Genomic DNA, 12,958 nt, shown 5'->3' with positions numbered 1-12,958 from the left:
ACCTATCACCTCCATCCCCACCCCCATTCACCTATTGTACTCTATGCTACTTTCTTCCCACCCCCACCCCCTCTCATTTCTCTCTCCAATCTGCAGGCTCCCTGCCTCTATTCCTGATGAAGGGCTTTTGCCCGAAATGTCGATTTTCCTGCTCCTTGGATGCTCCTGACCTGCTGTGCTTTTCTAGCACCACTCTAATCCAAACACAAATCTTTAGTACTATTGCTGGAATACTGTAACCTTTGTAGCATTCAGTATCTCCAGCCATTTTGTGACGTGACGTGAAATGATTCAAATTGGCTGAAGACTGGTAGCTGAGGTGGATCATCTACTTAACACTTCTGGCTGAAGTTTGTTGTGACTGCTTCAGCCTTACCTTTTGCACTGATGTGCTGGGCTCTTCCATCATCAGGGATGGGGATATTTGCGGAGCCTCCTCCTCCAGTGAGTTGTTTAGTTGCCCACCACCATTTGTGACTGGATGTAGTAGAACTACTATTCTTAGATCTGATCCATTGGTTGTGAGATCACTTAGTTCTGTTTATTAATTGATGTTTATGCTGTTTAGTATGCAAGTAGTCATGTTTTGTAGCTGCATCAGGTTGACACCTCATTTTCAAGTATGCCTGATGCTGCGCTTGGCATGCCCTCTTACACGATTCATTTTCACAAAGGTTAATCCCTTGGCTTGATGGTAATGGGAGAGTTGGGGACATGATAGGCCATGAGGATGCAGATTGTATTGCAATACAATTCTGCTGCTGATTATGGCCCAAAGTGCTTTGTGGATGCCTGGTCTTGAGTTACAAAACCTGTTTGAAAACTATCCATTTGGCACAGTGATAGCACAACACAACAATAAGATGAGGGACATTGTCTCTACAAGGAGTGTGCATTATTTTACTGATTCTGTCATGGTCAGATACATCTTCAGCCAGCAGATTGGTGAAGTTGAGGTCAAGCGTATTTTTCCCTTTGTGGGTTTCCTCACCACTTGGTGCAGACCCAGTTGAGTAGCTATGTCCTTTAGAATTTCACCACTTCCGTCAGTAGTGGTGTTGTCAAGCCATTCTTGGTGATGGACATTAAAGTCCTACACCCAGAATACATTCTGTACTCTTGCCACCCCCAATGTACCTTCCATGTGTTGTTCAACAAGGAGGGATACTGATTGATCAGCCCAGAGGAGGCAGGGTTGTAGGTAACATGATAAACAGCAGGTGGCTTTCTTTTCCACATTTGATTTGAACCCATGAAACTTCATGGATTCTGGAGTCAATGCTGAGGACTCCCAGGACAACTCCCTCCTGACTGTACACCATTGTCTAGCCACCTCTTCAGGGTCCTATCCTGCCAGTGGGATGGGACATATCCAAGGATAGTGATGGTGATATCTGAGACATTGTTTGTGAGGTACCATCCATGAGTCTGACTGTTTCAGGCTGTTGTTTGCCTAGATTAGCAACGTCCCTAGTTGCCCTTGAAAAAGCAACTCCTGAGTCACTGCAGTCTAATGTGGAAGGTAGTTTTGATGGTGCTGTGAGGTGGGAGTCCCAAATTTGGTACTAGGCACCAGGTAATAGTACAGGGACATTTGTATGTGTGATACTGTTGTAGTTGGTTACAGATTATCCATTCAGTCTCATTCTTTTGTTTTGACTTGCAGTGGTTTGATACAACTGAATAGCTTACTAGGCCATTTGAGAGAGCAGTTCAATGTCAATCATATTGCTGTGGATTTGGAGTCACATGTAGTCAGACCAGGTGTGGGTTGAAGAATTCCTTCACATTAGTGAAGCAGACGAAAATCTAACAATTCATTAGATTTTTATCATTAGACTTTTAATTCCTAAGTTTTGAAAAAATTGCATTCTACCATCTGCCTTGGCAGGATTTGAACTAATCTCAATATTATCAACTTCTCTCTTCTGAGTTTGAAGTTGTCAGCTCTTTAAAATCTTAAAATGCTGGCATTAAAACACACTTCAGGATTTTGGACATTTCCATAATTCATTTCACGGCTGGATTTGGAAAATAAAATTTATTTAATAATTGAGAGTTTGAAAAAGGCACCGGCAAGCAAGAAGTTGGTTTGAAGTGTGTCTACTTCAACGCCAGGAGCTTCCAGAATAAGGTGGGTGAACTTTGCAGCATGGGTTGGTACCCAGGATTTCGATGTTGTGGCCATTTCGGAGACATGGTAGAGCAGGGACAGGAATGGTTGTTGCAGGTTCCGGGATTTAGATGTTTCAGTAAGAACAATGAAGATGGTAAAAGAGGGGGAGGTGTGGCTTTGTTAATCAAGGACAGTATTACATTTGCAGAAAGGACATTTGAGGACTCATCCACTGAAGTAGTATGGGTTGAAGTTAGAAACAGGAAGGGAGAGGTCACCCTGTTGGGAGTTTTCTATAGGCCTCTGAATAGTTCCAGAGATGTAGAGGAAAGGAGAGCAAAGATGATTCTCGATAGGAGCGAGAATGACAGGGTAGTTGTTATGGAGGACTTTAAATTTTCAAATATTGACTGGGAATACTATAGTTCAAGTACTTGAGATGGGTCAGTTTTTGTCCAATGTATGCAGGAGGGTTTCCTGACACAGTATGTAGACAGGTCAACAAGGGACGAGGACACATAAGATTTGGTACTGGGTAATGAACCCGGCCAGGTGTTAGATTTGGAGGTCTGTGAGAACTTTGGTGATAGTGACTACAATTTGGTTATGTTTACTGTAGCGTTTGAAAAGGATAGGTATATACTGCAGGGCAAAAGTTATAGCTGTGGGAAAGGCAATTACGATGTGATTAGGCAAGAGTTAGGATGCTTAGGAGGGGAAGGAAACTGCAGGCGATGGGCACAATTGAAATGTGGAGTTTATTCAAGGAACAGCTACTGCATGCCCTTGATAAATATGTACCTGTCAGGCAGGGAGGAAGTTGTCATGCATGGGAGCTGTGGTTTACTAAGGAAGTTGAATCGCTCATCAAGAGAAAGAAGGAGGCATACGTTTGAATGAGATGTGAAGGCTCAGTTAAGGCAATTGAAAGTCACAGGTTAGCCAGGAAAGACCTAAATAAAGAGATAAGAAGAACCAAGAGGGGACATGAGAAGACGTTGGCGGTTGGATCAAGGAAAATCGAAGGCTTTCTGTAGGTATATTAGGAATAAAAAAATGACTAGGGTAAGATTAGGGCCAATCAAGTATAGTAGTGGGAAGTTGTGCGTGGAGTCAGAGGAAATTCGGGTGGCACGGCGGCTCAGTGGTTAGCACTGCTGCCTCACAGCGCCAGAGACCCAGGTTCAATTCCAGTTGTGGGTTACTCTGTGTGTGGAGTTTTCACATTCTCCCCTGGGTTTCCTTTGGGTGTTCTGGTTTCCTCCCACAGTTCAAATATGTGCAGGCCAGGTGAATTAGCCATGCTGAATTGCCCATAGTGTTGGATGCATTAGTCAGAGGGAAATGGGTCTGGATGGGTTACTCTTTGGAGGGTAGGTGTGAACTTGTTAGGCCAAATGGCCTGTTTCCATACTGCAGGGAATCTAATCTAATCTAAAACATAGGAGAAGCGCTAAATGAATACTTTTCGTCAGTATTCACACTAGAAAAAAAACAATGTTGTCGAGAAGAATACTGGAATACAGGCTATTAGACTAGATGGAATTGAGGTGTATAAGGAGGAGGTGTTAGCAATTCTGGAAAGTGTAAAAGTAGATAAGCCCCCTGAACCAGATGGGATTTATCCTAGGATTCTCTGGGAAGCCAGGGAGGAAATTGCCGAGCCTTTTGCTTTGATCTTTCTGTCATCAATGTGTACAGGAATAGTGCCAGAAGACTGGAGGATAGCAAATGTTGTCCCCTGTTTAAGAAGGGGAGTAGAGACAACCCTGGTAATTATAGAGCAGTGATCCTTACTCTGGTTGTGGGTTTAGTGTTGGAAAAGATTATAAGAGATAAGATTTATAATCATCTAGAAAGGAATAAGTTGATTAGGGATATTCAACATGGTTTTGTGAAGGGTAGGTCATGCCTCACAAACTTATTGATTTCTTTGAGAAGGTGACCAAACAGGTGGATGAGGGTAAAGCGGTTGATGTGGTGCATATGGATTTCAGTAAGCCTTTTGATAAGGTTCCCTACGGTAGGCTATTGCACAACATACGGAGGCATGGGATTGAGGGTGATTTAGGGGTTTGGGTCAGAAATTGGCTAGTTGAAAGAAGACAGAGGGTGGTGGTTAATGGGAAATGTTCATCCTGAAGTTCAGTTACTAGTAGTGTACTGCAAGGATCTGTTTTCGGTACACTGCTGTTTGTTATTTTTATAAACGACCTGAATGAGAGAAGGATGGGTTAGTAAATTTGCAGATGACACTAAGGTCAGTAGAGTTGTGGATAGTGCTGAAGGATTTTGTAGGTTACACAGGGACATAGATAATTTGCAGAGCTGGGCTGAGAGATGGTAATAGAACATACAGAACATTACAGCACAGTACAGCCCCTTTGGCCCTTGATGTTGCGCCGACCTGTCATACCAATCTGAAGCCCATCTAACCTACACTATTCCATGTATGTCCATATGCTTGTCCAGTGACGACTTAAATGTACTTAAAGTAAATGGAGTTTCATGCAGACAAATATGAGGTGATTCATTTTGGAAGGAGCAACAGGAATAAAGAGTACTGGGCTAATGGTAAGATTCTTGGTGGTGTAAATGAGCAGAGGGATCTCTGTGTCTATGTATACAGATCCCTGAAAGTTGCCATCCAGATTGATAGGGCTGTTATGAAGGCATATGGTGTGTTAGCTTTTATTAGGAGAGGAATTGAGTTTTGGAACCATGAGATCATGTTGCAGCTGTACAAAACTCTGGTGCAGCCGCATTTGGAGTATTGCGTATAGTTCTGGTCACTGCATTATAGGAAGGATGTGGAAGCTTTGGAAAGGGTTCAGAGGAGATTTACTAGGATGTTGCCTGGTATGGAGGGAAGGTCTTATGAGGAAAGGCTGAGGGACCTGAGGCTGTTTTCGTTGGAGAGAAGAGGGTGGAGAGGTAACTTAATTGAGACATATATGATCATCAGAGGGTTAGATAGGGTGGACAGTGAGAGCATTTTTCCTCGGATGGCAATGGCTAGCATGAGGGGACATGGCTTTAAATTGACGGGTGATAGATATAGGACAGATGTCAGAGTTAGTTTCTTTACTCAGACATTAGTAGGGGCATGGAAAGCACTGCCTGCAGCAGTAGTAGACTCACTGACTTTAAGGGTATTTAAATGGTCATTGGATAGATATATGGACAAAAATGGAGTAGTGTAGTTTAGATGGGCTTCAGATTGGTTTCACAGATCAGCGCAACATCAAACGCTGAAGGGCCAGTACTGTGTTGCAATGTTCTATGTTCTAAAAGTGATTCATTCAATCCAGGAAGAGCATTTTCAGTTCTCAAGCGCTCTAAAACAGTGTGTGCTCCATGCTCACCCTGTCTCCAGGCCTGACCATTGGCTCTTGCTTGGTGCCTAGTTTATGTAGGATGTTGTAAGCCACTTTCATACTTCTTGTCCACAGCTTCCCTGTTGGTTAAAAAAAAATGCCAATAACTGTGATTATTCAAAGGGGAAAGAAACCCAAAAATAAACCTGTGCTGGTGCCTCTTTAGCTAATTTAAAATCAATTGCCAAAAGTTTTTGCTCTACAGAAAACTGGAATATAAACTTGCAATCCACATCAAAAACTCAAAGCATTAAACCCACACATGAACACCGGCAGACCATGCAATAGCATTACAGAAAAGGAAAAGGAAAAGGACTTTGCATTCTTCCTTTTCAAAGCTACATACATGAAATAGCAGATTTTCCACCTACAAGAAGAAAATACCTTGTCCTTTGAAAACATATGCATTGCTTTAAATTGACACAGACTAGTTATTTAATTACCGGCTTTATCAGCCAAATATAAAAAAACAGAAGACCACTTGGTTCATTATCTAGGCGCAAACTCCTCAACAAGAACTAAAAAAGCCTGAACGTTTTTCTGTATATCCTTTTATGGCATAAACATTTTCAAATACTTATCCAATTGCACTTAAAATAGAATGAAAGGGAAGAAATCAAAATGAGGCCCTACACGCAGAGCTGATCCAGCAGTGTCTGACAATGTAACTGCTGACGCATTCATTAACCATGCAATCTCCTAGGAGGCAGAAATAAGGGCAAAACCAATCTTGTTAGAAATCCTCTGTAACTCTTCAAAATAATCAAGTAAAGCTGCAAAAGAACACATAGCTGATTACATATCATGTACCTAACAAATTACACTCTCGAACTGAAAGTATCCTCTTCACTCAGGGGCTAGACAAGGTCCTTTCAAAAAGCTTTCAGAAATGCATGTTTTATGTTCCAAAAGGTCAGACTCTCCATTAAACGCAACGCTTCCTGACATGTCACGTCATATCATGAACTTTTAGCCAATACTTCTAAAAACTGGACACACAGAAACGGTTAAGATAGCTGCTGCATAACATGTGACTCATGGCATTTGGTTTACAGCCTACATTAAGTCTCTGATGAATACTTATTAAACGTGGACATAGGTCAGGACACCTCAATGCCATCTGTGGATTTCACACATCTCATTGTTTAGGGATGGCCAAAAAATCTATGGAGTTGCAGACTGCCTGTCTCCATGGTTCATACCAGACAAAAGGAAAGATTGAAACACAATGGCCGCTTTCAACTTCTCATTGTATGAAAATGGCATTCCAAACAAGTCAAGATGGGTCTCAGTAGTGTTAATGCAATGGTCACATGATTGATGCTGGGTTCAGGGAAGTGCACACTTATTAACCCAGAATCAAACAGACCCATCAGGATCCTCACTCATCAGCCAATCTGAGATCCAAATCTGAACGATTCATATCACTCTTATTTTCAGTTGAACAGTTTTCTTTATTTACTCTGTCAAAACAATTTATATGTTAAACAATTTTGTCAAATTTCTTCATGGTTTTCTCTTCTCTAAGGAAAGCAGCACTCGTTATTTCATTCTATTGAGCAAACTGTTTTCTCTTATCCCAGCAACCATTCTAACAAATCACTTTGTATCCTCTTGAATGCCTTGACATTTTACGAAAGTGTGGTGTTCATAAATAGCCACAATCGTCTTGTTGGGGCCTAACTAATTAATAGTAACAAGAGTTGAATAGATACTGTAAGTATGTTCCACCTTTCCTGATCAGAGAAATTACAGCGTGTCCACTCCATAACTAAACTGTTAATGACAATATAAGGGCTTATCAATAGTCTCACTCTGAAGAACTTGAAACTTGTGTGCTCCAAATGAATTTCCAGAGACATTGAAAAGTCCTTTTAACATCCTGAAGTGAGCGGTTGGGAAGACCTTCCACTTACAAAAACAGCAATGAGTGGGTCAATGAAGCAGCCCCGGAGAACAAGCAATTCAGCATTTTCTCTTAGAATGCTGTGAAGCTAAAACTCTGAAGTCAGTCATCAGTTCTCCACTTGCAAACCAAGCTCGAGGGGCTGAGCTTCCAGTCAGGTAGGGCAGCCAGAAGCAACTAAGTCAGAAACAGGGAATGGAGGAGGTTGAATGGCAGGCTGCTGAACCTTGTGGAGAAGTGTAGATATTGGAGGTTTTAGTAGTTGGGAGATTTGGAGCACTGGGAGAGAAGCATGTGGAGGAAACAGCAGCCAGCTGGAAAGGTTGGAGGCCTCAAGAGGGGAAGGTTGGGAGGAGGGGGGCTGATTTAAAAAAAAATTGTTCATGGCATGTGGACTTCTGTGGCTGAGTCAGTATTTTTTGCCTATCCCTAACTGCCCTTGAACTGAATGGTTTGATAGGCTATTTCAGACGGCAGTTCAAAGGTACGTTGTCAGGATCTGGAGTCTGATGTAGATCAGACAAGGTAAGGATGGCCAATTTCCTTCCATAATGCTCCTAAGTGAACCTGATGGGCTACGTGTGACAATCTGCAATGGTCACATGGTTCTCATACGACCAACTTTTCATTTCAGACTTTTATTGAATGCTAGTTTCACCATTTGCCATGGCTGCATTCAAACTTGTGCTCCCAGAACATTAGTCTGGCTCTCTGGATCATTGGTTCAATGACAATACCAATACATCACCACATCCCCACTAATTACGGTAGCTGCAAAGGTTGGCACCTGCATCCAGGAAGGTGGTATAAAGGCACTTACCCCCCACAGTCCTCTCTTTGGTGAAACCGCTGGATTTCCTTATGCTCAGGAAAGTAGGCCAATGGCAGATAAAAAGGAAGATTGGCAGCAGGTCAGTGAGGCTTATAGCTGGTAATTATATTTAAAGTTCTCACCAATCTCCCTACAGAGAGTAATCACCCCTACCTTCTGGCTTCAGAGCTTTGGAAATGTGCAGTTTCAGGGTAGGGGGCAGTGTCTCAGTCAGGAAATACATTTTTATGACACCCAACCTAGACCAACCACTATTTTTAATTTAAAATTCAGCTGTATGTTGGATGATGCCTTTCTTCAATGAGAAAGATTAATACAATGACTACAAGAATTCTGGACAGTTCTTCGCATAAGACCTTTCCTTTGCAGTTCTGTCACTGAAGTTAGTGCAATATTTGCTAAGTTAGATTTGTAAAGGAGAGTGCATTGAATCACTTTTGTACGTAATACATCACATTAGATTCTCAAAATGGAAGTCAATTACTGTGTCACTTCATGACATTAACAAACTAATGTCATACAATTAGCTCCATGTGCTTATTCATGAAAAAAAATCATTTATGAGCATTATTCTCTAACATCTAAACCGTATTCAGGTTTTATTGAAGGAGTTTAAATAAATTGTAGAAAGTGCTGGAATTTCCAGAAAGAGGGACTAAGAGATACCTATAAATATAGTATATGCACATACACAAACATATACAATTTAAGTTATATTACCAAATGTTGCGTGGCTGCAAAATTGCCAATGAAATAATTTGTATTTTCTAACTCAGTAAGATCAGTCATCTGTTAACAGATTTTAATAAAACCATTAATACATTTTTAAATTGCACACATTACCCATAGAAAACCTTCCATTATTCAATATCTTCATCATAATTGTTATTGAATAACTCCTGGAGTAATAACATTTAGATAGATTTCTCTTATAAAACATACAACACATTCTTGAAGAAGAGTCAGAAAGAAGATAGATCACTCAGGAAATCAATGTCACAAAAACATGGCCAGGACTAATTTAAATCTGGCAACCTCAAATCAGCTCTGCACACTCCTGTTGTTATTCCCTTACCATGACATAGTGATTACTTCATCCGCAAGGAAGTCTAGAAATAGCTGCAAACAATTGGATGTTAATTGTACATTGAAAATGTCATAATTACCCATATTCTACGTAGAACAAACCTCATCTTCACAACTTGAGTCCAAATAGAGCTAGCAGTTCCATGAGCTAAACAAATGTTAAACTTCCATGATAAAATATCTTCTTACCATTATCTACATAACCTCACCTTTAAATACCAGCCTCAACTTATACAAATGATGCTGAAGTTAATAACCTTATGTGCAAGTAACTATTAATTACAATGTCATGAGGGGGCTAAGGTGTCAGCAGTCCTACTCGGGCATTACACAATCAAATTCTTTTGTATCGTATTAAAGACACCAGAATTAATTAAACCAGCAATGAACTTTATAATCAATGACATTCAAGGACACGGATAAATGTGTGGTGTAAGTGTACCAGGTAGATCATGAAAGGAAAAGACTAGATTCAGATCCTAACTTTTTATTTATTTTATCAAATGTTCAACATCACTGTTATCATAACTAGCTTTCCACTAATTCAGTAATGCTCTTTCTCTTCCCCTTCTCCTGCCATCAGAGTTCTGTACTTCCATACAAAGCTTCCAAATTGCTGAGTAATAGCTAGTGGGGGTTTTGACAAAGTATTGTATCAGGTTTGCTGCTTTCTCAGCACAAGGTAGGCAGGCACGCTGTGGGGAAAAATTAAGTTAACTGATTATTTTTCTCTCTTTCTCTGCCCACTCAAGATATATTGCTTTAACCATCTTTCTTCTCCCATCTCACATTCTCACCACCAGCCCAAAGCAAACTATATCACATGTAGCTCACTGATAGGTGAACGACAAGTCTGTACTAGGAGAATCACTGACCACACCACAGATAGAGGAGCTCAATGCCACAGTCTGACAGAAGCAAGTGGAATTGCAAGGAACTCCACTGGACAATCTTTAGCCTTGCATCTGCTTTAAGTAAACAGGTTTGTGATGTGTAGGTATGCTAGCTCCCTAGACTATTTGACTTGTTGCTCATGATGGTCAAATCCTATGGACTTGTAGACAGAACAACTCAGCACCTTGAAGGATAGAGACAAAATAACTGGCCCTCCAAAAGAATCCTTTATGTTTTAATCAAGTCATTCCTTACTGTCAAACTCCAGGAGAAAAAATCTTAGCATGTCCAACCCTTTCTCATTAGTTAACCAACTCTCTGAATTTCTTCCAACACATTGACATCAAATTGATTTCACAGGTCAGCGCAACATTGAGGACCGAAGGGCCTGCACTGCGCTGAAATGTTCTGTGTTCCTTCCATAAAGCGAACAGTACTGTACACATCACGCCAAAGCGGGTTGCACCAGTGCCGTATATAACTGAAACATAACCTTCTTACATTTGTATTCAAATGCCCCCACAATAAACAAAAACATTCTATTGGTTTTCCTAATTACATGCTTAACCTCTGCATTAACCTTTTGCGATCCATGCACTTGGAGACTCAGATCCCTCTGCAGCTCAGAGCTTTGCACTCACTTGCCTTTTTAATCTGCTTCTTGAGCAGGGCACAAAGATTCGAAACCTCCCTGGGAACTGAGTATGTTTTTTTTAAAAAACTAATACTTGAAACATCATGTGGGATAAATACAGACAGGGAAATGCTATTAAAATCTGCATTGAACCCCTGGACAGAACATATGGAACAACCTAGTTCAACTCAAATTTTGTCAACTTAGTGCATGCAGCTGGAGAAGACGCACAAAACTGATATAAATGTAAAAAAAAATCAGTTTAAAATAAATAGCACATGCTTTGAAAAAGTTTAAATTTCAAAAGTGATCAATATTTTGTGGAATTCTGAGCACATAGCTCAAAAGGAGCCCAAATCTGTGAATTTTAAAATTTAACTCAACTACATACAAAATCTGGTGCAACCTCTGCTTCATTAAATGAAACATTGTGTGGTTTGTATTAGGGCCTATTTTGCTGCCAATATTTCATCAGATTCATCGTCCTCACCACAGGTATAAATTAATCTCAGTGTATAATGTCACAGCTTCGGAAAAACAGTGAACACTTTCACTTCGAATAGAGTAACAGTCACTTTGCATAACTACAGAAATTTTTCGATTTTATAGGAACTTAATGTCACAGCCATGTAGCTGGCAAAAAACGATGACTCGCATCTTTGGTGAAAATTGCAGACTTCAAGAAAATCTGATTTTTCAGCCTTTCTTTTTAATATGTTCACGGGATGTGGATATCACTGGTTAGGCCAGTATTGTTGTCCATTTCTAATGGCCCAGAGGGTAGTTAAGAGTCAACTATGTTACTATGGGTCTGGAATCACATGTAGGCCAGACCAGGTAAGCACGTCTGTGAACCAGACGGATGTTTACAATAATTGACAGTCTTTCCAAGGCTGCCATCATGTTTTATAGTCCAGATTTCTATTGAATTCAAATGTCACCATCTGCTGTGGTGGGATTTGAACCCACTTCTCCAGAATGTTAGCCTAGGGTTCTGACTTACCAGAACACTATTCCACCACGTCCCTTATTACTTTCCTTGTTACTCCAGGTAATGAGATACTCAACAAAATGATCTGGACTAAAAAAAGGGGTAGACATACCGTATGTAAGGATGTAAAGTGGTTTTCCATTTGTATCCATGGTGGTCAAACAAGGTGCCTTTGGAGAAATGGTACCCCAGCGCTGAAGAGCTGCCTCCAGGGATGGCGGCCAGTTCGTTACTACTCCCAGCTGCTCTCCCCTGATGGCAAGCATTTGTGCTCCCTCTGGTCTTGGCTGGTTAGGGTCTGGCTGTTGAACTGCAATAGAATTGAGAATGTCAATATTTCTGCTGGAGGAGTTTTAAATGCCATTTGTATGTTTTCAAAACACAGTTTGTTTTGACTTCAAAACATTACCATCAGTAAATTATGTATTATCTATGGCCAATCCTGATGGTTAGATGATAAACCATCCTCCCCATTAGAAAATCAAGGAACATTACGTGCGAGATTTCAGGTTTAATCAGTGACATACTCAGGTAGAGTCAGCCATGGTCAATTCTTGCTTTATAGGTGGGTTGTGTGCAGGGATGTGCGCAGATGCAGGGAAGATAGCTAAAGTTATTTGTAGTATGTCCCTTCCGTCACTTTTTCCATGCTCTATACTTCTATGACTCTATGACTTTGGCTGACAAAACTCAGAAGCATAAAAATATGAGTGTGTCATTCTTGATGTTCTTCCACCATTCAATCAGATTATGGCTTAGCTATACCTCAATATTTACTAGTATTTGCTCCACATCCCTCTATATCTTTGTTCTACAAAAATCAGTGATTCCAATCTTAAGATTCCAATGGCCTTTCTGTTGAAGTAGTTTCAAAGACGGACACTGTACTTCGTGGGGTTGGTTTTAAGAGGCACCTCAGTCCACACTCCACTCAACTCTCACATCAGCTAAAATGTCAATGCGGATTCCACCCAATCCTGATCACTCAGAACAGTGATGGCTGATTGAAAATGGGTTTTCTACGTCTTTCACAGGATTAAGTTTACACCTTAGAGAGCTATTGACCATTGGATCATGGCTGGGATTACTGGGCCAAGGTGCCGAGATACATCTGAGTTTTAA

At 40.7% G+C, this 12,958-nt stretch overlaps 1 protein-coding gene across 1 annotated transcript in view; it reads right to left on the bottom strand.

Annotated features, from left to right (window-relative positions):
- The window catches only part of LOC122550323 (disco-interacting protein 2 homolog C-like), a 560,369-nt gene that overhangs the window by 129,627 nt on the left and 417,784 nt on the right, over positions 1-12,958 (bottom strand). Inside the window, exons 9-10 of the mRNA XM_043691048.1 lie at positions 11,949-12,146; positions 5,482-5,573 (exon numbers count right to left, since the gene is read on the bottom strand). Coding sequence (XP_043546983.1) covers positions 5,482-5,573; positions 11,949-12,146 — 290 coding nt within the window. The remainder of the gene's footprint in view (positions 1-5,481; positions 5,574-11,948; positions 12,147-12,958) is intronic.

Source organism: Chiloscyllium plagiosum, chromosome 5, assembly GCF_004010195.1.
Source record: "Chiloscyllium plagiosum isolate BGI_BamShark_2017 chromosome 5, ASM401019v2, whole genome shotgun sequence".
NCBI lineage: Eukaryota > Metazoa > Chordata > Chondrichthyes > Orectolobiformes > Hemiscylliidae > Chiloscyllium > Chiloscyllium plagiosum.
Note: the sequence above shows the minus strand (reverse complement) of the source record. Positions and strands in the feature narration are given on the sequence as shown.